Genomic DNA, 27,184 nt, shown 5'->3' on the forward strand with positions numbered 1-27,184 from the left:
GTTTTTTGTCAGGCAGACCAAGACAAGGCTATGTGGATCTTTATTATTATTATTATTATTATTATTATTATTAATTGTTCAATTACAGTTGTCTGCATTTACTCCCCACAACTTCCCCCCACCCCAGCCATCCCCACCTCCCTCCTTTGCTTCCACCCCCTCTTGGTTTTGTCCATGTGTCCTTTATAGTTGTTCCTGAAAACCTTAGCCTCTTCTCCCATTATCCCCTCCCACCACCCCTCTGGTTACTGTCAGATTGTTCCTAATTTCAATGTCTCTGGTTATATTTTTCTTGCTAGTTTGTTTTGTTGATTTGGTTGCAGTTAAAGGTGAGATCATATGGAATATAAAACTTATACAATTTGGAAGGCTTTCTTTTAAAGTAATGCAAAATCAACCATTAAAGTGAATATTTATTTAGAATGATAAGATAATGTATAACAAGCCTTAAAATGATGACAACTACAACAAGCAAAAATTCCAGTAAGAGAAACATCAGTTATGTAACTACACAGTTGGAAATATAATGAAGTGCACATCTAAAGTGAAAGACATAATGGTTTTATTACAAATCAAAACTTCAAACTTTTGCAAATTTTACATAAACATGTGGCCATGTGAACAGATAAAAGCCAAGGGTAACAGCTGTCTCACTCTAAGAGTAAAAGTGCAGTCAGGTTCATGTTAAGCTTTTAGTGTTTATTTTTATGTCAAGTTTTGAGAATAAAGTAGCCCTTAAAGCATTTATTTTCACTAGCCTTATTTGAAGTTAGAATAAGCTATTCATTGGTTTCAGACTTTTACTTTTAAATAAATTTGAATAATTGTCATACTTAACCAAATGGAGGCTTTTTCTATGACCCATTTCCAAATTCACAGATTCTGGTCCATCTACTTTTTGTTAAGCCTGGAATGACTTACCACCTGGCATTTACAGTATTGGAGCCAACTGAACTATTCTATGAATAAATCATATGATACAAATTGATTGGTTTGAAACAAATGACTATGTATTTAGAGATACAATACTCAGAACAAAGTGCTTGCATTCTCTACAATTTATATCAAACTAGATGGACGCCTTAAGCAGTCAGTCTGGACTCATAATCTATAGTAGCCAGACTATGAATACAATGACAATAGCTGCTTTCCACATGTGGTCAGATGGTTGTATTAAGATACAGTCACTGTTAGTTATAAAGACAGCCAAAAGCCTGTCTGTTTTAAGAAACTGTTCAGCTGTTGAATAACAGACACTCCATAAATGGAATTTCAGGGAAGTATAGAATGAACAATCCTGTTCCAGGTTGCCAATATTATTTTCTGCATGATGAGATGTTATTCTCAAACATATAGATGGCATGCAGGTAATCCGTTTACTTTATTTTTCAATTCCAGATTGTTTTCTTGCAAAAACAATTACAGCTAGTCATAATATATAGCAAAGCATCTCCATCTTTGGTTCTACATCTCAGAAACTTTTTCTTCAAAAATAAATAGACATGGCAGGAAAAATAATTCAACTATCTTAAGAGAAACCCAATATTTTATAAAAACTGAGCAAAAATATATACTCAAATTTTCTTAGACTTTTTTGTAATCATCTTGCTTAATATCTAATACTAGTGCAATTTTAATATGTAAATGATTGTGCACTGTATTTAACTATACAGCATAGACAAAAATATGTCAAGAAAACAAAATAGTGCTTTCCCTTAAAAATTATCTAGGTATTATGAATTCTAGAAATGTATGAGACATTAGAGCTGCTGAAATTTGTCAGTAAAATGGATGTTGAAAAAGTGTGAGAAAGAAAATGTTAATGTAGTAATATTCACAGATCACAGAGACTGAAAAAAGTGAATATATTACATAAAGTTGCTCATTCTGGAAAACATATGTTAGAGAGATTTTTTTAAAAATTAGTATCTATGAAATCTCCCTATTATGATTTGGATGCTTAGGTAATTTAGTGAGCTTTTGTTGATGGTTTCCGTCTCTTTTCAAATATGATTTTGGCATCAAATAACTCTCTTTCCCTATATCCTAGAGATGGTCCTTTTAGATACTTTGCTTCTGCTGCCTTGTAATCCAAACCATCAACAGCAGAAATTGAACAAATGATTGCTTCTGGCAGAAGAACTTCTAGGATAAATTTAATTTTATCATCTCTTATCAGAGCCAGCATTCTTTCATCTATTTGTTTGTAGACTTCTTGTAAATATTTCACCACCTCATCCAACTGATCTTCGTCCTCAAAGTATGTTTCAATACAGGGAGTGAACCTCTTTGCTTTCAAAAATGATTTCAACCACCTGGACCCTTTTGTGCCATTTAAAATGGATAGAAGATGGTTCTCTGTTCCTTTTGCGTTCACAATGAAGTCCACTAAGTTCTTGTTGGCTCGATCCCGAGCTGCCTTCATTCGGTCAGGGAGAATTTTTTGGAAGGACATTTTCTTGGTCTGGGAAGTCATGGCCATTGGTTCCATAGAATCTTCATTATGCAGCTTTGGAAATAAGTTCCTGAAGGTATCTTGTTTGATTACTTTTCTGATTGGATAACTAATGTCAGCAGCATAATACTCAAGGAAAGAGCCTGTAAAAGAACCACAACCTATTCTAACTCTGTAGTCACAAATCAGTGAGATGCACCAGTCAATACTTTCACTGTAATCCTCCTTGGCTCTCTCCACTAGTGTTTGTTTCTCTTTACAGTCAAATTTCTTTAATCTTCTCAAAGGCACTCTAATACCTCTCTTTTCAGGATTCATGTTTGCCTCAACAAAAAGCACACTCGCTTTTTTCTCTTTTCGCCTGATGCTTTTCACCACTGCTGGCCAAAATGGATATTTTTTATATTTAAACCAAACTATCATACCTGTTTCAAATGAACGTGGTTCATAATTAAAAACAAGGCGTGGAAGTACTTCATCTTCATCATCATCATCATATACAGAAGTATCAATAGGATTTAGAGGTACTGACTTATCAGAAGCTTGAACTTCTTCCCCATGTTCCTCAAAATCCACATTCTGGAGACTTCTTTCATTATTCCCAGTAACTGAAGAATCTGTGACACAGTTAGAAGGACTATATGAAAGCTGACATTCCCATGAATAATGCTGTGGGGACACCACAACACCCATCTCTGATTCCACAAGTTGATTCTGACTGGTATTTAAGCATGAATTCGAGGGGCCCTCTCCAGGATCGTCAATATTCTCTAAGAAAGTAGAGAATTCAGGGGAAAGAGCCAGGGTTTCTGGGCAGATGTCCTCTGGCTCCTCTTTCAAAGCTTTGGGCACAATTAAGGTATCTGATGGTGAAGTTGGAGTGAACTTCTCTTCCTTAACATAAGCATCTTCTTCTTTGATTGTGGAATGCAAAGACATGATGTCAATATTTTTTTTGTCCTCCTTTTCATCTTCTTCTGAAATTGAAGGGAATGTTTGGCACCAGCTGGAGTTTGGTGATAACTTCGTTTCCATCTCATTTGGAATAGTATCAATGGCTGCACACACCTGTGGTTTTTCATCATACAGGGAGTCATCACTCTCTGAAGATACTAACAGGGATGTTTGATTTTCACTTCCCTCAAGATACTTTGATAAGTATCCTTTATGATTCCGATATTTTTTATGAGGGGGTAAATAAGAAAGCTTTTGTGGTACATGTTGAGACAGTGTAGTGGTCTCTTCTTCATCTGAACTGCTTGCTTGATTCAAATTTGTTCTCTCATTCAGAATACACAGTGCCACTTTTAGTGACCTTTCATAGGCTGTTTCCTCTCTAGGTGAAGAATTGCCCTCTGACTGTGCTGCTAATGAGGAAGCAATGGCTTCAATTTGAGGTTTATTTAGGATTTTTGTTTCTGTGCTTTCCACTTTAATTTTTTCACCTAGTGAGAGTATTTGAACTTCTAGGGAAAATGTCTTTTTTCTCTTACTGTTTGATGAAGTCTCAGATCTGGACAAAACTTTTGCTGGCCAGAACTGGTCTTTCCAATTGCATAAGACATACTCAGCATCCATTGTGATTTAGATTTGTGTGCTAAAAGATTATCAGACACTGAGGTGTATGGCTACTCTTCTCACTGCTAAGGCTGTTCCTACCAAAAACAATACTCTCACCAAAATTTCCTTTGTCTCAGAACTACAAAGTATTTACAGCTTGTAGCCTGTTCTCTTCCAAGTAGATTTCCCCAAGGATGCTTGATCTTGTTGTTTATATGGGTTGATATGGAAGATACTAGAATTAAAAAAAGGAAAAGAAGAAAATGATCAGCAAATAGTTATTTTGCCAATGCAGAAGGTGAATGATTATAAATAGAGATGAGATAAAAGAAAGAATAATAGTCAGTGGGGCATGAGATGGAGGGGAAAATGCAGCATAATGTAAGGTGAGGGTAGGAACTGAAGAAGTGGTTTATAATACCTCAAATTCAAGAACTTGCCCTTACTACTGCACATGATTATTAAGGATTGAGTTAGTGTACATGCTGGTAGAGGTGTGAAAGTTTGCAGTGGTGTGTCAGGGATTCTATGCTATTAGGTATTTTGGGGCATTTGTGTTTCCAACTTTATACCTAAGGCAGGGGGATCCTAAACTTTGCATGCTTCAGAATTATCTAAAGGCCTTCATAAAACTATATTTCTAGGCCTTATCCTGAGAGTATTATCCAGAAGGTCTAGATAAGATCCAACATTTTGTACTTCTAAGCTCTCAAGTGATTTTATTGTAACTTGTCCAACAACTTGAGAAGCACTGTTCCATAATTTATATAATTTATAATTTTTAAGCTATAAACATTTTCTTGTGTACCTGAAGCAGGCAGACCAAGATAATAAGCTGTGCATCTCCTGGACCCCAACAATAACACAATGACCTTATTAAAAGCATGAGTTTAGAAGGGAGAGGTTCAGAATGTATGCTATGTTAAGTCATTGAATAGGATAGTTATCAAAGATTTCTTGAGAGTCGGGTGGCTAAGAACTCAGGTAGAAACCTGAATAGTCTCTTGCACAATTTCTTCATAGTGGTTTAACATATGAGATTCTTTTCCCAAACTAGAAGTAATGACTTTTAATTACAAAATGCTATGGCTAGTAAATAGGGAGCAAAATGAATTATACATCAAATGTTCAGTCTAACTCAGTTTTAGTATGAACTGAGGATTCTAATTTAAAATGCTGTGGCTGCAGAGAAGGAAGGAAAATAAATTATAGCTCAAGTTCTCAAAGAAGTTTTTAATATGAAATGTAATGAGCCTTACCCAGTATTACGTGGATCACAGAAGATCGGGTCCTTTGATCTAGTTGTCTTGATTTTCACTTCAGAAGGAGAAAGGCTATATAAAAGGAGATAAGAATTCAAAACAAATGAATGGAAAAAACATAAAGAAACTTCTTTACCAAAACTTTAGAAGGTATGTCATTCTGAAACACAGGAATGAGATGAAACCCCATCTGTTATGTAGATGCCATGTTTATTTTCCTTATTTTTTAAAAAATTCTCTCTGTGACACAATTATTCTGTTTGGTTCATGATGGAATCAACTCTCAAATTGGAAAAGTGTGCAGTGGGGACAAAGGAGAAGGGAAATAACAAAATTACTTGTGACTACTATGAGCCAGGCTGTAGATATCGTTTGAATTCTCACATCAATTGCTGTGTACATTTTTCCTTCTTAGCACATATACTTTTATTGTAATTTAATAATACTTTAGATACTGTCTCATAGTCCACTAACACAAAAATATATTTCATTGTTTTGCTTGCCATTTTCATAAAAAAATGGTTGCCTTGAGAAAATTTAGTAAACATAGCAAGCCCCATCTTGTGACCAGAAATAAAACTGCAGCTTCCCCAGGAAGTATAAGCAGGACTGGATCATGATCTGATCCTTTTAATGTGAAGCTTAGGCACTACATTTACACAGACAGAAGTCTTCCAAGGCTTCTACAATTTTCTATTCTAAGCTCAAGGGTTTTGCTTTGTAGGATTATAACAAGATCATATTGTCTCCAATTACAATGTTTCTAATTATAAAAATACACAGAAGCTTATTAAAAATTCAAAATGTACAGAGGGATACATACAAAATAAAATACAACTGTACATATAACCACTATGAATGTTTTCTATTATTTCCAAAATTTTGTTTTACATGTAGGGATGAATCTTTTCAAACCAACATAAGATCTCAGTTGGGGACACAGTTTGAACATCAGTCTACATAAATATTTTCCACATGATTTTTATGAATTATTTTAATGTATTTTCCCACATTTGCAATATTTTATCTCAATATTTTCCCTAATGATATAAACTAAGTATATAAATAATTGTATATTAATACTATTTTAAATAGAGAGCAATAAAGCTAGCCCTGTCTCTCTTACTACGAAAATGATCCTTTTAATAGTGCAACATATATGTTCTCCCAGATTTGGGTGCATGTATTGTAGTAGCATACATGTTTTACTACAACATACACATTTAGTTTCCAATCACTACATATATTTATTCTCCAGATAAGCAATATTATACTATTATACTATGTATAATATTACTTATAATACTATGTATAATATTACATAGCATTCATATAATACTTTAAAAACTGCTTGTAGAAATAAATCCAATTCTTTCTCTATTTCACTATTAAAAGATACAGAAAACTGGTTCTTCCTGATGACCACCATACCTGTTGTCTGAAAGAATCAGCTGCAAGGAGGGCATACAGGGACTGTAGCCAACACAGCAACCAGGCTACATACTTGATCAAATCCTAGAAAATGTCCACTATCAGCAAAAAAACAAAGGGAAGATGTTTGCACATCTGTGTATATCTATGAATGCTTATGTGTTTTAAACAAAATGGGTATGTTGCTTCACGTTCATTTTTCTTTCATGATTATAAAAATAATCATGGAAAAATCTACTCTAGAGATGCTTAAATAGGCTCAAAAGTAGTATCATAATACTAGTAACCCGATCACTTGGAAATGCTAACATGGGAGTTTATTGTCTCCCAGGGTTTCTCTCTCTCTCTCTCTCTCCCCCATATATATGGAAATATATATATGTGTGTGTGTGTGTGTGTGTGTGTGTACACACATATATATGCATGTGTATGTACAAGTATCTTCAGTAAACTACATATTTGTTTCTCTTTCCATGTTCATATAAAGGTGACACACAGTCTTTCTGTGTGACAATCAATTTATAAGTATTCTTTCCCTTGATGTTAAATATTTTATCCATTGTTTTCTATGTAAATTTGTTCAAACAGTAACAAAATTATATTAGCATGAATGGCTGTACTGCACTGAAATCTTAATATAGAGGCTGTAATCTGATCATCCATTTTCCCACTGTGGACTTTTAAAGTATTGGGAGACACAGAAATTCTAAAGGATTTATTCCTTTAAAATACCAGCAATTCTTTCAAAACCACACAACCTTTTCACCCCCTCCAAGACCACCATTACTATTTTTCTCATCTTTACTCTAGGGCCCTGGGAAGTCCCTGGAAAATAGCTAGATTTAAAACAGTCATTACCTTGAAGCTTTTTGTAAGCAGCAGCCTTGTGAAACAGTCCCTCTAACAAGACTGCCCAGGCACAGAATGCTTCCAAGCTTCTTTAGAGAATGCTCTGCCTCCTTGCTGTGATGGGGAAGACAAAAGGCCCCCCCTGAATTAGAGGAGGGACAACAGCCAAGTTAAACTACTGATGTGTTGAAGGGTAGAAAACGTTCCTTAAGGAACTTAAAAGTGAAATGGCAACAAGTATTTGTTTAATTTTCATTCAAACTCTTGAAGTGTGTAACTTAATGATTAAAAGTGGTAGCAAATCACTTTATTAAAAGAAATATCTAGTTTAAAATATTCCTGACATATTTTTCCTTGCCTTATCTGGCACCTAACCACTGCAGGTAAATTTAAAACCCAGCTGGTCAAGATGAATTGACATAGATAAGAATCTTTATTGGGATTGCACTAAAACTGTACATTATTTTATAAAAAATTACTCCTTTATAATATTTTTTCTGTTTCTAGGAGTGGTAGTCATTCATTTTATGTATTTCTTTTCTTAAATGCTTCAGGAAAGTTTCAGGGATTTCTTCACAAACTTGGATGCTTCCAACTAAAGACTGAAAATCAGTGGTTTAGTAATAAGTATATATTTCACATACCCGCATCATAATTACCAATCCCTTCTTCTTATATTGATGTTTTGTTGGTACTTTTCACTCAGGCAATTCAATGTGGGGAAGCTAATGTTTTAAAAATTTTATGTCTTTGTTATATGTAGGTCTAAAATAAATTTTGCAAATTTTGTTTACTAAAATTCTCTTGTAATAAATTTTGATTTCTGATTTAACTTAGAAAATCAATTTTAAATATTATTAGTGATAATTTAGGGAATGAAAATATTTGGGGACAAAATGCCTGTGTATCCTATAATATGTAATATACATGTATACATATATATTTAAAATCAATCTTTATATAAACATTAATATTGGAACAATAAATACCAATAAATAATGATGATCATCTCTAGGCTAGTGTATTAATAAGGAGTCTAATAATTACATGTAATGTTTTATATTATAAACAACTCTTAAATATCAGAGGTTCAACCCCAAAAGTTTATTTTACTGATGTCAAAGTTCAATGTACTTCATCAAGCAGTCAGAAAGGGGGAAGGTTCTCTGTTCCAAGGCAATCATTAAGAGTCCCTTAATGATTTTCCCTTAATGATTCTCTACTAGAGTAGAGTAGAACCTTCTATTCTATTGTTCTACAATCTTCTTTGGCCCTGACATCCTCCATTGTGTTCTTTGCACCTGGCTCCCAAAGTTATAAAGAAGGGTGTTAAAAAATCCCGTGGAAGGTTTTAGGTGCCAGGTCTAGCAAGTTTTACTACTGGTCACAATCAACCAGCTAAAACTGCCATAGAGGCTGGGGAAGGTAGTCCCCTTGTGACTCAGGAGGAGAATGAAACAAGGTTTTGTGAACACATAACATTCTCTCTGCCACAGAAAGTTTTCCCTTTTGATCTTATATAGACTTCTATTATATAATCAATGCTTTTTTTTACAACTGTGTATCATATTTATAATAACTAAGACAGAAGAAACTTTTAGTTGTTGATGCTAAATCTACTCTTTGAATTCTTTTTCATTGGCAGAATCTCAGTTTCACTCAGAATGATGATATATATAAATTCTCAAAAAATATTATTTTTCCAGACTCTCTTACTATAAACCATGGGCATGTGACAGAATTTATTGCCAAGGAATGTAAGCAGAAATAGGTATGTAGGTTCTAGAGAAGGTACCTCAAAAGGGGTTGAACAGCTAACTTGGGCTTTTTTCCACTTTCCCTTCTTCTCTTGCTTCTCCCCTAGAATTTGATGATGATAAAATTTGGTCTAAGTCACCAAGAAGTGACTTAGATAAAGAATGTAACTTGGAGTTACACCCAAGATGGAGGTGTAGGTGGAAACACTTTGCTTCCATACACAACCAAAAGGATAAGAGCCAATTTAAAAACAATAAACAACCAGAACTGCCAGAAAGTTGAACTGGGTGGAACGCTGACAACCAAGGAGTTAAACATTCATCTAGACTGGTAGGAGGGGCAGAGAAGGGCAGACATCCAGAGAAGATGACCTGTGGCAAGGCAGTGGATATGTGGGTGAGGCTGGGCTTGCTGAAGGGGAAATGAAACACTCAAAACCTCTAGCTGTAAAACCTGTGGGGGTTAAAAAAGAGGGAGAAACTCTCAGTCTCACAGGACAGTTCGTTAAAAAGTGGGGCTAGAGCGTAGCCAGCAAGTGGCATTGTTCCCTCTGACCCTCCCCCAAAGACAGTGCCACAACAAACTAAAGAGGGTTGCCCTGCCCTAGCGAATACCTAAGGCTCCACCCTTTACAACATAGCAGGTGCACTGAGATGAAGAAATATGGCCCAAATGAAAGAACAGATCAAAACTCCAGAAAAAGTGCAAAGCGACGAGGAGATAGACAACCTATCTGATGCAGAGTTCAAAACACTGGTAATCAGGATACTCACAGAATTGACTAAGCTTGGTCACAAAATGAAGAAAGAAATGAAGTCTATACAAGGAGAAATAAGGAAAATATACAGAGGACTAACAGTCAAGGAAAGGAAACAGAGACTCAAATCAATGACTTGTAACAAAAGGAAGAAATAAACATCTAACTGGAACAGAATAAAGAAACAAGAATGCACAAAAAAAAATGAAGAGAAGCTTAGGGACCTCTGGGACAACTTTAAATGTTCCAACATCTGAAGTATAGGGGTGCTGAAAGGAGAAGAAAAAAAAAAGCAAGATATTGAAAACTTATTTGAACAAATAATGAAAGAAAACTTCCCCAATATGGCAAAGGAAATAAGACTTTCAGGAAGTTCAAGAAGCCCAGAGAGTCCCAAAGAAATTGGACCCAAGGAGGAACACACCAAGGCACATCATAATTACATTACCCAGGATTAAAGATAAGGAGAGAATCTTAAAAGCAGCAAGAGAAAAGGAGACAGTTACCTGCAAAGGAGTGTCCATAAGACTATCAGCTGGTTTCTCAAAAGAAACCTTACAGGCAAGGGGCTGGAAAGAAGTACTCAAAGTCATGAAAGGCAAGGACCTACATCCAAGATTATTCTATCCATCAAAGCTATCATTTAGAATGGAAGAGCAGATAAAGTGCTTCCAAGCTAATGTAAAGTTAAAGGAGTTCATCATTACCAAGTCCTTACTATGTGAAATGTTAAAGGAACTTTAAGAAATATAGAAGATCAAAAACTATGAACACAAAAATGACAACAAACTCATAACTATCACCAACTGAACCTAAAAAGCAAAAACTAAGCAAACAACTAGAACAAGAACAGAGTCACCTAAATGGAGACCACATGGACGGTTATCAGTGGGGAGGGAGAAAGAGAATAGGGAGAGGAAGGTACAGGGAATAAGAAGGGTAATTGGTAGGCATAAAATAGGCAGGAGTAGGTTAAAAATAGTATGGGAAATAGAGAAGCCAAATAACATGTATGTACAACCAATAGGCATGAACTAAAGGGGGGAGAATATTAGAGGGTGGCAGGGTACAGGTCAGAGGAGGGATAAAGGAGAGAAAAAATGGGCCAAGTGTAATATCATAATCAATATACTTAATATACTTAAAAATAATGTAACTCATCAAAGGTAGAAGTACCTGAACCCCTGAATAAAGGGACTGCCTCATTCCAATCACTTTAACTTAGTAGAACAGTAAACTTCAAACCTACATAAGTCACTGTGCTTTCTAGTCTCTCTTCTAGAACAAAATAGTTGATCTTACAATCACCAGAAAGGTATCATTCTTATTACAGAAATAATCTTTTCAAAGCTTTCAAATTATAACTATATATTTTCAAGAGGATTAGTAGGCCAGTGTAAAATATGGCTTTAGTTAAGTGAAGAGATATATTAAATTCTATATTTTATTATTTAATATTTCTCATTCTATTTTCTCATTTCACATGTTTGAAAAAGAAAACAAAGGCACATAAAGTACTGTCATTACATTAAAACTATAGTTCTTTATATTTATTTTATTTTATTTCCATATTGTAGATAAACCAGTAAATGGTACACCACCTCACCTCACTATTTTCCAAACAAAATGCTAAGGAAAACATAAATTCCTTACATAATATTTTATATTTTCCTCTTTTTTAGAAGTAGTGGGAGAAGAATGTTAACCAATAAAAATGCCAATATGATTATTTTAATGAAGATAAATATTATAGATATAATAATATCTATAAATGTTTTTCTATGTGCCAGGCACTCTTCCAAGCACTTCACGTATTACCTCACTGAATAATTACATGATTACTTTATGGAAGATAACCTCCATAACTGATTTGTTCTGCATACCAACGGTAATATCATTAATACTAATGACAACAACAGAAGCCAAAAGTGTTCCATACTGTGTGTTAGGCATTGTACCAAGTGCTCTCTTTACATCATCCTCTGATACTTATAAAATCTTGTTGGATAGGTATTATGAATATTCCCATTTTGTAGATGAGGCATTAAAGAGGTTAATAAATTTGATAGGTATTTGACTCCAGAGCCCATGCTCTTAATCATTATGATACAATGTACTTACTCTATTATAAATGCTCTATAAATGTGTATTGGATGAATGGTGAATTAATTAATTTGCAATAGTTATGTACTAGGAGTCACTGAAACTTAGAGAATACTATACTTGGCTCTGTATCTAATTTAACATAAATTAGTCCTACATAACATAATGCAACTATATCAGTGAGTGGCATCCCATCATTTTAGCCAAATTCTATTTATTAGAAACAAGTCACAGGTTTTGCCCACACTTAGGCTGAGGGAATTATACAAGGGGATGGGTAACTTACAGTGTGTGTGTCTACCACAATACTGTATGATTCCATTTATATGACATTCTCAAAAAAGAGAAAAGTACACTGATGGTGACATGATCATGGTAGATGCCAGGAGTTAGGTAAGGGGAGGGTATGACTGTATAAGGGTAGCACAGGGAATCAAGGGGGTGATGGAACTCTTCTGTATTCTGACTGTAGTAATGATCACACAAATCTTTAAGTGTGTAAAATACAAAGAAGCATATGCAGAAAAAGTCATGTATTTTCTATAATAAAGTATGATTTTAATGGATAATTTGAAAAATAAAAATTTAAATAGAAAAACTTAATAATCATTATATACAAATAAACTCCTTACAAGTATACTTTAAAAACCATCTGCATCTTCATAAAGCATGTTTAATAACAAAGAAAACAAAAATAACACCCATATATACATTATTAGAAATCATCAATTTCAGTTCCACCGAGGATATGAAAAGCCATAAAATGTTGCCCATAACTTAATAATAACAAAAATATAGATAATAAACATCCTTAAGTCCATCAGAGAACTGAGATAAACTGAATTCCAAAGGGTAACCAATGTCTTAAAAGAGGGACACAAGCACTGTTTTGCCTTTGGCAAACTATGGGGACAGAAGTGGCTGCCAGCAAGCAGGTAAAAAGAAATCAACTCCAATTTTAATTAATTCTTACATTCTTAATAGGTTAAAGTGCCAATAGTTTGGAGTATCTAGCATCCCAGGCACTAATACACTCACTGCCAAGTTCTTTTTCACAGTCCTTAATCAGAAGCACACAAACATGACTGGGAACAAAACAGAACAAACAGAGCCCATTTCAGTGATTCAGGTATGCAGGAAGCAATCAAGAGTTTCTGGAGGTCAGAAATGCAACTCTATATAGATTCAAACCCTTCTATGGGAAGCAAAAGCACTAAGCCACTAGAGGAGAAACAGAAAACCCTGTCCTTGTGGACCCAGGTTTAAAAAATGTTTCTGGAGGAGGAACAGAAAATCCTGGGCCCAGGATCCCACAGGAATAAAAAGCAGTGGTCAGCTACTGATGAGGAAGGAGCAAGAATATATCTTTCACCAAAGACCAAACCCAGATACAAATCAGCAGTTAGTTGCCTTGCCAAAAGGAAGGAATGCTGAAAAAATGCGCAACCCTCACAATCAAGGTGCATAGGGCCTCCCTAAGTTTAAGGCTGAGCAAGATAAGAGAGTGCTCCCTGTTTCACCATGATCCTAACATCTAATAATAACAGGAGTCTACTACTGTAAAATAGGCAAGAGCACAAAACAGGCAACCTTCTAGAGGTACAAATGTGAAGGATCTGCTGAAAATTTAGGGTACAGAAAGAGCATTGAGAAAAATCCTATGACACTCTATGTTCCATTCTAACCAAAGCAATGTATGTTATGAAAGCTACATGGCAATTGAGTGAGAAAGGGTGGACATAATATAAAATCTATATTTTTTGATATTAGCACTATCCTGACACCAAAACTAGAAGAAGAAAAAGAAAAACAAGTAAGCTACAGACTGTATCTCATAAACAAAGATAAGTCCAATGGCATAGATGTAGAAATTATACAGAAAATGCTATAGAATAACAGAGAAAATAAAATAATATAGAGAAAGAAGGATACATCATTACCAAATGCAATTCATTGTGGCAATGTAAGGATGGTTATATACTTGCAAATCAATCAATGTAAATACCAAGAGAATAAAAAGAGATAAAAGATAATCTCAATTAATGCAGAAAAAGCATTTGACATAATTCCAGACACATTCATGATAAAAACTCTCATCAAACTAAGAATTAAATGGATCTTCCTCGAACTGATCATGGGCATCTATAGAACTCCTCAAGCTAACATCATATTTAATGGTAAAACAAGAAATGTGTTTACCCAAAAATCAGGAACATGTCAAGGGTGTCTGCTGTTAACCACTTCTATTCAACATTATATTAGAGATCTTAGGCAATACAGTGCCTGGGAAATAAATTAAAGGCATACAAGTTGGTAAAGAAGAAATAAAACTGTCTTCATTTGCAGACAACATGATGATCTATGTAAATCCCAGTGAATTTACCAAAAAAAGCTACTAGACCTAATAAGTTCATGATCACCAGATACAAAGTCAATATAAAACAATTCATTTCTATACAATAGAATTTGGCAGTTGAAGTTTTAAAAAGAACCATTGATAATACCAACCAAAACAAAAAAAAATACTATGGTAGAATAAGTATAACAAATATGTGCATGATTTTATGCTGAAGACTTCAAAATACTGGTGAGAGAAATTAACAAAGACCTAAATAAATGGAGAAATATACCATGTTCACTGACTGAAAGATGAACTATTTTTAGGATGTAACTTCTGCCCAGACATATCTATAAAATCGTTAAAATCTCAACAAAAATCCCAGCAAGCTTTTAGTAAAAATTGAGAATATAATAATTCTAAAATGTTTACTTTTGGAAAAGCAAAGGAGCCAGAATGGCCAGGTGAGTTTTTAAAAAGAAATATAAAGTTGGAAGACCCATGTTTCCAGATTTCAGGACTATAGTAATCAAGACAGTATATTACTGGCATAATTTATATAAATATAATACAAACAGAGTAGCAAATATTCATTTATTCTTTAAAGAACCACATCAATTTTATAAAATCCTTTCTGATATCTGTCCGCACCAACCCAATCTCAAGAGCACTGGTTCATTTAGAGTCCCAGCTAACATCCTCCAGCTACCTCTCTCTAGTGCCTCCGCACCACGACTCACATGAAAATTCTGGCAGCTCCACTCCTTCCTGGCTGCCTGTCTGCAGATGCTAAAGCCCATTCAATTCAACAAATGTTTATTGAGTGCCTGTTTTGTGCAAAGCTCTGAATTCTGTAGTGGGCTCAAGAATCTTCAGTACGCCCTGGGCCTGGTCTCTTTGCTCTCTGAATGAGGATCCAGATCCATACTACATCCCAGCTTGCCTTCACTTCAGGCCCTACCCTTGCCCTCCTTGGGTTAGAAAACCCACTCCTTGCTTTAGCTCAGCTGGCGACAGACCAGGAAAAGGTCTAGGCAGGCACTGGCACAGAACCACAAGCCAGGTCGCAGTCACTTGTAGCCAGTGAGGGTCCCTTAACCTTCAGGTCCTTGCCTAGGAAGAAAGGTGACTCCCAAACCCCAGTTCCCCAAGCAGAAGAAGTAGTGGACGGGGAAAATCTTACTTTCCCACCCCCAGGGGAACACACCACTCTGTCCCACACTCGAGGCGTGCTGAGGTCCCTGTACTGCTTAGTGATTGCCTCCAAGCCGCCAGCGCAGACCACAGACACATAGCAGTTCAGTAAACACAAGTTTATGCCCACCACCAACACGGCACTGGCCAAAGATCGGACTTGCAAGGCCAGACATAGACCTTGGCAAAGCCATCAGAGAGCAGGGTCTCTTCCGGGAAATGTAAGTATAGGTGCAAGCACCGAGGTCCTTGTAAAGGGGGCTGCAGAAGAGGGTATTTCAATAGAGGGCGCTGCTTAGGCTTAATGGATTTTTCACAATAGTAATTAAATGGAGAAATTTCAACAAATAATGCTGGAAATCTCAACAAATAGTGTTGGAAAAATTGGTCATCATATGCAAAAACATCCATCTTGATGCCTTAGCTAAGGTCATATACAAATATTAACTCAAAATGAATTCCTAAGCTAAATGCAAAAGCAAAAATTATAAAATTTCCAGAAGAAAACCAAGTAGAAAATATTTGAGACCTTCATTTTGGCAAAGATTTATTCAGACAAAAAATGGACCATAAAAAATTTTGATAAATTAGACTTGAAAAATTCTGCTCACCAAAATTAAAATGAGTCCTGGCTAGTGTGCCTCAGTGGATTGAGTGCCGCCCTTGGAACCCAAGGGTTCCAGGCTCAATTCCTAGTCTAGGGCACATAGTTGTGTTGCAGACCAGGTCTCCAGTGAGGGGGTTACATGAGAGGCAACCACACATTGATGTTTCTCTTTCTCTTTTTCCCTACCTTCCCCCTCTCTAAAAATAAATAAATAAAATCTTTAAAAACTTCTTAAAAATAAAATAAAATGGAAAAATCCAGAGTGGGAAAATGTATTTGCAAAATACATATTTGATAAAGAACTTTTCTCCATAATATATAAAAAGCTCTTACAATTCAATAATTTTAACAATCCAATAAAAATGAATAAGAAATTTAAAATAGACCTACACCAACAAAGATACAAGTATCCCTCACTTCTAAAAAGTTTACATTATGCCACTTCAATTTTACAAAACACCTATATAAGTACCTGTATTTGCTAACCAAAAGAAATCCTACGACAATTTTCTCTTTTATGAAGAAAAAGTGAAAAAAATAGCCATTCAGCCTTTATTTTGCAGTGAGCAGTTATACAAGCAGCATGCACCCCTAGCAGCAAGAGTGGCACTGCCCAGCTCCTTTCCTGGGAACTACACTCAGCATCTGTCATCCTTCATCCCTCATGACTGTGAACTGTGTCTGTGAGCACCTGTGCTTTACCTCAGTAAATTGCTTTGTGCATCCATTAGCAAGATGTGTCCAAAAAAAAAAAAAAAAAAAAGGAAAAGCCTTAGGTATCTGAAAAGCCTAAGAGAACTCGTAAACATGTTATATTTAGCATAAAAGTAGATGTAATTAAGGATTTCAGTCATGGTGAATGAAACATTATGCATGCTTTGAACTTGCCTGTGTCCACCATTATTGCTATTTACATGCAGAGAGAAAGAATCTTGAGAGCTGTAGAAGTTACTAAGTGGTTCTGCTAGCAGCAAAGTGGTTTCTTTCAGTTGGCACCCAGTACTGGATAAAGTGGACAATCTATTGCTTGAGTGGATTGATGGGTGTACAAACTTAGGTGTTCTGCTATCTTACGCATAAGGAGAAGGCAGTCAATCTTTTTAATAAGTGAAACTACACTGTGCATGCATTATTTGTACTTTATACAAGCTGTGTATCATATTCCTGATTTTACTATATGTTAGTGTTATTTTAGGTTTTATGTGTTAAATCACTATGATTTGGTAGGTTGTTTTTGGGTTTTGGGATGCTAGAAATTTTCCCATATAAATTAATGGTAACTTATTCTTTGCTTTAGGCTATTTAGCTTATGAAAGATTTCATAGGAATACACTACTTTCAGATAACAAGGGAAAACTATATATGAATGTCAAATGAACATTTAATAAATGTTCCAATGGCATTAGTAATTAAGGATATGCAAATAAAATCACAATGAGGAACCACTACCACCTTTGTACGAATTACTAATACTAAAAGGGGGGGAAAACCTGACAGTATCAGTTGCTGGCAATGATGCAGATCTAATGAATTTATTTATTTATTCCTGGTGGAAATACAAAATATCACCGGTGATTTAGGAAACACTTTGGTGATTTTTCTCACATAGCTAGAGATAAACTTACCATATAACCCTGAAATTACACCCTTAGGTTTTTACCCAAGAGAAATGAAAACTTATGTACAAAGACCTGCTCTGGAATGTTTATAACAAATTTAATAATAATCACCAAAACTGTAAATCTGTAGGTGAGTAATAAGCAAATTGTAGAATAACAGAATACCTCTCAGCTATAATAAGGCATTAACTATGAATATATGCAACAAAATGGGTAAATACCATCAACATGTCAAGCAAAATAAGCCAGATGAAAAAGTCTACATACTTTATGTTCCATTTATGACATTATGGGAAAAAAAAAAAAACAACAACTATAGGGGCAGAATTTAGACCAGTGGTTGCCAAAAACTGGGACAGAGAGTTTCCATTACAATGGGGCAGAAGGGAACATTTTGGAGTTATGGAAATATTCTGTAACTTGACTGTACAAGCATACTTCCCTTTATTGTGCTTTTCTCATTTGTGCTTCCCAGGTATTATTTTTTTACAAATTGAAGAATTGTGGTAACTCCGTGTCCAGAAAGTCTACTAGTGCCATTTTTCCTACTACCACTTGCTCACTTCATGTCTGTGTCACATTTTGGCTACTCTTTTAGTATTTCAAACTTTTTCAATATTGTAATACTAATATTTGTTATGGTGTTTTGTGATCAGTAATCTTTGATTTATTATTCGTTCTAGAGCACCACAAACCACACCCATATAAGACTGTGAAGTTAGCTGATAAATGTGTGTATTCTGACTGCTCTATTGACCTGCCACCCTTCTGTCTTTCTCCATCCCTTCAGGATTTCCTGTTCCTTGAGACACAACAATATCAAAATTAGGCCAACTAAAAATCATACAATGGTATCTAAGTTTTCAAGCTAAAAGAAGATCTTCACATCTCTCACTTTCTATCAAAAACTAGAAATGATTAACGTTAGTGAGGAAGTCATGTCTTACTTTTGTTTTTTGAACACTCTATTAATTTATTTTTTGAGAGAGAGGAAGCAAAGGAGAAAGAGAGGGAGAGAAGCATTAATGTGTAGTTGCCTCTCAAGCACCCTCTGCTGGGGACCTGTCCCGCAACCCAGGCATATACCCTGACTGGGAATCGAACTGGTAACCCTTTGGTTTGCAGGCCCAGGCTCAATCCACTGAGCTACACCAGCCAGGGCAGGCGTGTCTTATTTTAATAAATTGATCTCACCCATAAGTACAAACTAATCAACAAAACAAGCAAGCAAAATATAACCAGAAACCTTGAATTAAAGAACAAACTGACAGTAACCACAGGGGAAGGAGGAGAGGAATAATGGGGGAAAATAGGGGAAGGCCCATCAAGGCACATGTATAAAGGATACATGGACAAAGCCAAAGGGGGTAGTTTTGAGGGTGGTAGGTGGGGATGGGTGGGGTGAAAATGGAGACAACTATACTTGAACAACAATTTAAAAAACTAAAAAGAAAGGACATTGCCAGAGCCACCCCAACCTTCAACAATCACCACCTTAATCTGTCAGCAGCCATTAACACTGAGGCAAGATCTTCCACCAACCAAAAGATTATGACTTGCTGAAGGCTCACATAATAGTCAGAATTCTTTACAATATTTTTAAACTAAGGAGTGTACATTGTTTTTTATAAATAATGCTATTATACACTTAACAGACTACAACATAGTATAATGTAACTTTGGTATGCAGTGGGAAACCAAAAAAATTGTATTCTTGTTTTATTGCCATATTGGCCTTATTGTGGTAGTCTGGAATTGAACCTGCAATATTTCTTTGGTATGCCTGTATTTGTTGTTACATGACTGTATATATTTGTCAAAACTATAAAACTATATACCTAAACAAGTGAATTTGACTTTTAAATTATACTCAGTCCTCTTTAGTGTTATAAAAGTACCCCAGTTCAGAGTTAATGTGTATAAAAAGTTAGTATTTTACTGTGAGAACAATGGGACTACATATAGGAATATTGTTTTGTGCTTTAGGTAAATGATTGCCAAAGAAGGTCATGGGCACTGCAATGTATGTGTGAAAATATCCTCTGGAGTGTACAAAGAATATATTAGAAATTCAATTTTTTAACCTCTTTAATTTTTATTAACATCTATTTCCAAATTTGCTTGAAAATGTTAGGGGGGCACCTAAGACACTGACTTTTGATGCAGTGGTATAATTATTTCTATATATTCTTATCTTCATTAAATATCTCTTTTGTTGAAAGTTAGTTAACACAAGACAAATGTTAAGAATCTAAATGACATCAACATCTTATAGTTTGAGAAATTATCCTCATTGGCAAAGCCTTTAACTACAGTGAAGTTCTCACATGCCACTAAACCATGTGAGCAAAAGGAAATGAAGGAGTAGAAACCAAAGTGTTATAATCTGGAGATTGAGATCAGGGTAAGAATATATCCTCAGTGAGAAAGCAGAAGCCAAATATCATATAAGAAAGAGTGGTTATAGAATAAACAAATTTCAAATTTTTAGTGTATAACATCCATATAAAAGAGTAGAAATGGTCCATTTAAAGCACTCCCAAAGACCATGAGGGAGATAGAAACATTGGTAAAGCAAAGAATCTTAGATACTTAATGGCTATTCAAAATAGTCCATGACCCCTAAAACATAAGCACAAGAAACTAAAACTGGCTGTAAACAAAGTTGAAATCTTATTATTAATGTTCACTAGATAAATGTCAGCCCATATGAAGAGAAAGAACAGCAGAGTAAAATTTACTAAGGATGAGCATCCTCAGTAAGGAAAGGGCAAACCAGACAGTGAATCACTGCCAGGGCCAAAGGGACATATCATCTCTGTTGAAATGTATGTGAACATGAATAAAAAGAGGAAAAAAGAAAACTAATACCAAGCAGTGACCTAAAGTCACAAGAAGGTAAACCTGCTATGTTTGGAGATTTTGTATTGTGGTTAATTCTAAAACCTACACAGTGCCAATGGATGAAGCTGCTAAAACCAAGATTCAGAATGATGTAATTGGAAACATATTAAAAGAAATAAAAGAAAGGCTGATGAGAACCTTACAACTTAATCACCACAGCACAAAGCTTTACTACATGCTGAATATTAAATTAGAGAGACTACACTGTTGCATTAGTCCCTGGATTAACAAGCAAAAAGATAGACCTCCATGGGACCTGCCTTGGGGGATTCAAAGAAAAACAAACTTCTTTCTCCATTCTCTGACACACTCAGAAAAAAGATCCAGGCTGGACCAAAATATTTCCTGTCACTATTCTGAATAAAAGTACTTATCAATTCTTTAGTGAGGAGATATGAGAAACTGTTAAAGATAAAATATCTAAACTTCAAAGTTTCTCAGACAAGCATTGTGGCAAGGTTGTATGTTACAATTTCTCAAATAGACAGATATACTGACATGGATTTTGGACAGAGTTCTAATTTTACTAGCTGGCTGGAGTGACAAATGCTACTATGAATATCAAAAGATATCAGAAATTTAAAATAATTTTTAAAAGTTCAGCAACAGTCTAAGGGAAAGATAGGAACATAAGAAGGAATGTGGAAAAGAAGAAAAAATTCAAAATGAAACACTGAAGATCTGAAAGTGTATATGATTGGTTGGTACACCTGGATATAGACTAGAAATTAATCTGTGAAATCTGAAACATCCAGAAAAATCCTTAGGCCATTGGTCTTTGTTTAACTGCCTGGTTAACCACACACACACACAAAAAAAAAAAAAAAAAAAAAAAGAAAAAAAAAACAGTGATGTTAGAAGCTTCTTTTGTCTTAGGGCTTTTAATAGTTTTATCCTTTCATGCTTATACATATCCTCCTGAAAACCTGCAAGAAAGCTTTAAAATGATTTGAATGGTCAATACTAGAAGATACTCAAACAAAAAGTAAAGAGAATAAGTAAAGAGCTTTCTTCTGTTAAAGAAGAAAGAAGATGGACAATGAAAATAGAGAAGATACACAAAAATACAAATACATACTGGGCACCAAAGAAACACAGGGGGAAAATACTAAAAAAATTCAGAAATGAGAAACAGTTCTATAATGCCCCAGTATACAGGCCTCATTAAAGCTACTGCATATAAGGAATGTTGAACCTGTATATGGTAGGAGATTGGGAGGGGTGAGATGTTGGTGAGTGTATCAGGGACATCATTTCTGTTATTGGATACTTTGATACTTTGGGGCCTCTTGAGATTTATTCTAGGGTAATCTTTTAACTTTGTAATGCTGCCTTATCAACCCAAGGTGGCCAGGCACAGATACTGGGGTTGGTGTCTCCTAAACTCAGACAATAACACAATGACTTCATTAAGAAAATGAACTGAGGGGTCAGATATTTGGACACAATGGCTACTTATGGAATAGGGTAGTTTGCAAGGATTCCTTTAGAGTCAAGCAGTTGGTTGGGACCTACAAATCTATAAGTAAACATCATTATAGCCATTCATACAATTTTTATCAGAATTTAACATATTTAATTACATCCTAACACTAATATCTAAGGTTTTTTAATTTAAAATGGTATGGCTAATAAGCTATAATTAAAATAAATTGCACTCCATATTCTCAACTTAAACATGTTTTAACATGGGATGGAGAAAGCCTTACCAATGTCACATGGACTATGGGGGGCACTGTCCAATAATCCTGATGCTTTGATTCTCACTCCAGCTGCTTGTCCAGCAGGACCTTCTTCCTGGTTGATGCTTCTATGGTCACACTTCCTTTTTGGGACTCAGATGACTTCACATGCACACTCCCAAGGTCATGTACATCTATAACATTAACCTAAGTTGTCCAAAAGGAGACAGGGAATGAACCAGTTAAGTGGAAAGAAAAAATCCTTCAGCAGCATGTCATTGTGAAACATAGGAAAGAGGTGAAATCTCATCTGTAATGTAGATGTTTATTTTCTTTTTGTTTTTATTAAAATGTTCTCTGTGACACAGTTCTTACTTGGTTCATGCTGAAATAATGTCTCTCAGGAAAAGTGTGAGGTGTGGACAGGGAACAGGGAAATACCAATTGCTTTCAGTCTTTGGTTGGCCAAATTCTATGTAAATATATTTTTAATGCTTTTTTGAGTTCTCCCATCAGTGCTAATTTGGGGCTTTTGATTCCAGACACATATAAATTTGGAAACAGAATTACAATTACAACCTTCATGCTGTTTCACAGTCTGCTAATATAAAATAGGTTTCATGGCTTTGTTCACTTTGTAAAATAGTTGCCTAAAAAAATTTCTTAAATCTGGCAAGTGCCATCTTGTGACCAATACCAGAACTGCACATTGTTACTACCAGACCCTCTGTATGGAAGGTTGGGAACTACATCTTGCCAAGCCAGCAGTTTTCTCAGGCTTCCAGAATATACTATGCTCAAAATTATAGCTTTGTTATGCATTGCACAAAAAATAGAATGCTAATGTCTTTATTTCCAATGGTCTAATCAAAAGAAAATGGGATGCTTAGTGAAAACTGGAAAGATAAATATTTATAAAAAGGAAATATAATTCTGTAAAAAATAATCATTATTGTTTCTTGAGTATCATTCCATATTTTTCTTTACATATATACATGAATACATATAATTTCAGACAACCATTTTACCATGCTCAAGCCCATGGCTTGAAAGTTTTTCCATATTAGTATTTTCAATGTCATTTTTAATCAATCACTTCAAATATAATTCCCCCTTAATTTGTAACATTTTATCTCAAACTTTTTTCTGATATTCTTTAAAAATGACTAAATATGCATTAAAAATTATTTTTAAATAGGTAGTAAAGAGTTTCTTATCTCTCCAACCACACAAACAACCCCATTAGTAGGTAGCCTTATATTTTTTTCTGATTTTGTTACACAAATTGTATTAACACAGTACTTTATCTTTGCCATTCTGCAATTTTCATTTTTCACTTAATACTACTTCTCAGACATCTTTTCAAATTACTACATGTTCGTATTTCCATTTGTCAGCTATATAACATTCAATTGTATGTATTGCATCAGGCCACATAATATTTTAAAAAGCTCCAATAGAAATGAACCAGATTCCCTCTCTGCCTCACTCTTCAACTTAAAATATATAGACAGTTCTTGCTGACGATTGCCATACCTGTGGGTCTGAAAGAATGAGTTGCAAGGAGGATGCATGCAGGGCTGTAGCCAACACAGCAACCAGGCTGTGGGCTTGATCAGATCCAGGAAAATTTCCACTATTGGCAAAAACCAAGCAAGGGGGTATGTTTGCACATCTCTAGGTGTGTGTGTCTATGAATGTTTATTTGTCTGAAACCAAACAGGGGTACTGTTTCAGCTTCATTTTGTTCTTCTAATGATAAAAAACGATCATAGAATAAATCAATTCTAAAAATGCTGAAGCTGGATAAAAATATATTTTGAAACCCCCAGTAACATGAATGTTCCAGAGATGCTGACTGTTAAGAGAGGATTCTAGTTCCCTCCTTAAGGAAAACGCGCACACACACACACACACACACACACATGCTATCACTCAACAGCGTATCTGGATACCTTTGATGTTTGTGTATATTTATATTTCTGTTTGTATGTGCCACTTTTTATGTTTACATTTTTCTATGAGTAATTTTTGTGTAAAATTTGATTTTGTTTAAATCAAAAATATAATAAACTTTGTAATAAAGATAGAAACATGGAATGCCGTGTAAAAAATTAACATGAACGGCATGCCTCACTGAAGTCTTAATTTAGAAGCGGTAATCTGATCGCCCATTCCCACACTGTGGACTTCAGAAAATATCGGGAGAAACTAAATTTTCAGGGGGTTGACTCTGTCACAATAACAGTAATTTTCCCCAAACCCTATTTCATTCCCACCTCTCACAGGCAACAATCTATTGTTTTTCCACCATAATACCACAGCCCTAAGAATCCCAGAAAATAACTAGCTATAAGACAGCCATTACCTTGAAGCTTCTTGTCAGCTGCAGCCTCGTGAAATACAGCCCCTCCCCCAAGATGGGCCAGGAAAGGCTCTCTTCCAAGCTTCAGAGAATGCTCCGCCCCCTCCCTGTGATGGGGAAAGCAGGGGGCCTTTCCCTCAATTAGAGGGAGGAGAATCACCAAGTCAACTGAAATTCACTTAAAGGGGAAAAACAGTCATTTTTAAAGGATTTCAAAATGAAATCACAACATGTGTCCCTTTTAATTTCCGTTCAAAACACCGGGGTAGGTAATTTCCTGAAAAGTAGCAAATCCCTTTGTCATACTATAAAGACCCAGTTAAAAATGTCTCTTACATATTTTTCTTGCACTTTCTGGCACTTTATTTTTACAAAGATGTTAGGATATAGCTGGTCAAGTACCAGGGGAACACTTTGTAAAGTATATGATTGTGTAGTCATTATTCTGTACTCCAGAAAATAATTCAAAAGAATATTAAATTGAAAAAATTAAATTAAAATGTAAAAAAATCTGTTACATTCTTGTTTGTGATTGCAGTGAATTAATACATTATTTTGTGAAGAATTAAATCTCTACAATTTTAATTCTTGTGGCCCAGGGACATGATACATTTCTCTTTTTACTCAGGTTGTCTCAATCATCCTTTAGAACATTTCATAGATTTCATAGTTTTTTTCAAGTAAAATAATTTCTCCACAAAAAAAAACATTAATCAAAATCCTTCTAGAAAATAGGTATCTGAATATAATGAAATTGAAAAAAAAACTATGGTAAAAACATAGTAAACCAAAGTTAAAAACAGAATAATTTGACAAAACTTTTTATTTTTGTATCTATTGAGGAAAGAGAGATTTCTTGTCCCACTTACTTACGCATTCATTGGATGATTTTTGTATGCACCCTGACCTGAGATCAAACATGCAATCTTGGTATATGTGAACAATGCCCTAACCAACTGAACTACCCAGCCAGGGCTTGACAAAACCTTTTATTTTTTTTTAAAATCTCTATTCTAAAGTAGCTATTACAAATTAATAAGAAATAAATCACAAAGTTAAAAAATGAGCAAAGAACATCAATAGGCAATTCACAATGTTCCGAGGGCATAATTCTTCCCTGCTCCTGATACTTACTTCTCTGTGAGCAAATTTATGTAGTATGACTACAGGTCTGTTCTTGTATATTATAAGTCCCTAGGCTGTTTGGTAAATTTGTTTAAATTTGTTGTTATAAGTCCCACTTAAATTTCATGATAACCACTGTCTTTCAACTTAGCATCCTCTTGTGCAAAAGATTACATCTTGGCTTCCATCTGCAACATCATTTTTAATACCCATATGTTAAGTGGAGAAAGGGACATGTTATTTATAGGGGCTCCTCAAAATGCAAACATTCAAATAAAAATTAAAAGTGAACAATACATAAAAGATAATGAGCTTCCCTAATAATAAAAGAAATGCAAATATAAACAACATTTCACTTTCTACCTACCTTCTTTGACTTACAAAGAAGCAAAGAAATATTGCAATGGTGAGATGGTAAAGGATTGATGAAATGGGTACTTTTTCTCATGTGCAAGATCACAAAGATGGGACAAGGGCCAGACAAAATCAAAGTCTATCTGACCCCACACAGAAGGATGTGTTTTCTTTCCACCAGTACTCTCTGCCTCCTGGTTTTGGAATCCCATCTCTTTGGTAGAGCCAAGGATATCATTCACTTTCAGATTCTGAGGACATTGGTGAATATAACCTCAGATTGAATATTGTTTAATCTCATGTCCCTGCTAGTGAACACATTGGTGAACTACAATCATCTTCAGTAACTACCATAGTTATCTATGAACTCTCTATTTTTTATATATGTCCACATTCCCACACAAAGTAAAAAGTGTTTTCTTCATTATTCTTTTGTGTTGACCTTATCTTCATGATAGTATTCACTTGGCTGTAGTGTAGTTATGACGTGTGTCTTTATGTTGCAAGGTTTGGCAATACCTTCCCTTCCAGATGTAGCTATTCCTGGACAGAGGCTAAAAAATCGTTTGTTATACAGACATGCTCATAATGACATGCTCATTTCATGCCATCTCCTTTAAAACAGACAACTCCTTGTTCTTGTGCTTTTATTGTTTGCAATTGCTAATTCAATGTGGAAAAACATTTCTATCCTTTGTATCGAGCTTTTTTTTGTTCACAAAATGTTCAAGAAATTAAAATATTTAAATTTTTATTGCATTTAATTGCCAATGTATCATTCTGAGTATTCGTTATCTTAAGATAACGTTGAGTTTAAAAAA

At 35.0% G+C, this 27,184-nt stretch overlaps 1 protein-coding gene across 3 annotated transcripts; it reads right to left on the minus strand.

The window, feature by feature from the left end:
• Positions 1–395: 395 nt before the first annotated feature.
• On the minus strand, positions 396–25,215 carry PWWP3B (PWWP domain containing 3B). 3 transcript variants are annotated; one of them, XM_036016466.1, is made up of 6 exons: positions 24,888–25,215; positions 22,547–22,726; positions 7,567–7,671; positions 6,709–6,806; positions 5,275–5,349; positions 396–4,250 (listed from the first exon to the last, which is right to left on the minus strand). In XM_036016466.1, exon 6 carries the CDS (start codon positions 4,031–4,033, stop codon positions 1,970–1,972), a length of 2,064 nt encoding a protein of 687 aa, XP_035872359.1. In that variant the 5' UTR covers positions 4,034–4,250; positions 5,275–5,349; positions 6,709–6,806; positions 7,567–7,671; positions 22,547–22,726; positions 24,888–25,215; the 3' UTR covers positions 396–1,969. The 3 variants fall into 3 exon arrangements, with proteins under 3 accessions (XP_035872359.1, XP_035872358.1, XP_028379118.1); XM_036016465.1 differs by having other exon boundaries at positions 7,567–7,699; XM_028523317.2 differs by lacking the exon at positions 6,709–6,806.
• Between the last annotated feature and the right edge of the window lie 1,969 nt (positions 25,216–27,184).

This window comes from Phyllostomus discolor, chromosome X (genome assembly GCF_004126475.2).
Source record: "Phyllostomus discolor isolate MPI-MPIP mPhyDis1 chromosome X, mPhyDis1.pri.v3, whole genome shotgun sequence".
Taxonomy (NCBI): Eukaryota; Metazoa; Chordata; class Mammalia; order Chiroptera; family Phyllostomidae; genus Phyllostomus; species Phyllostomus discolor.

What these genes read in the sequence shown, in the direction of transcription:
- PWWP3B (XM_028523317.2), bottom strand. Translation starts at nt 4,033, where the DNA reads ATGGATGCTGAGTATGTCTTATGCAATTGGAAAGACCAGTTCTGGCCA.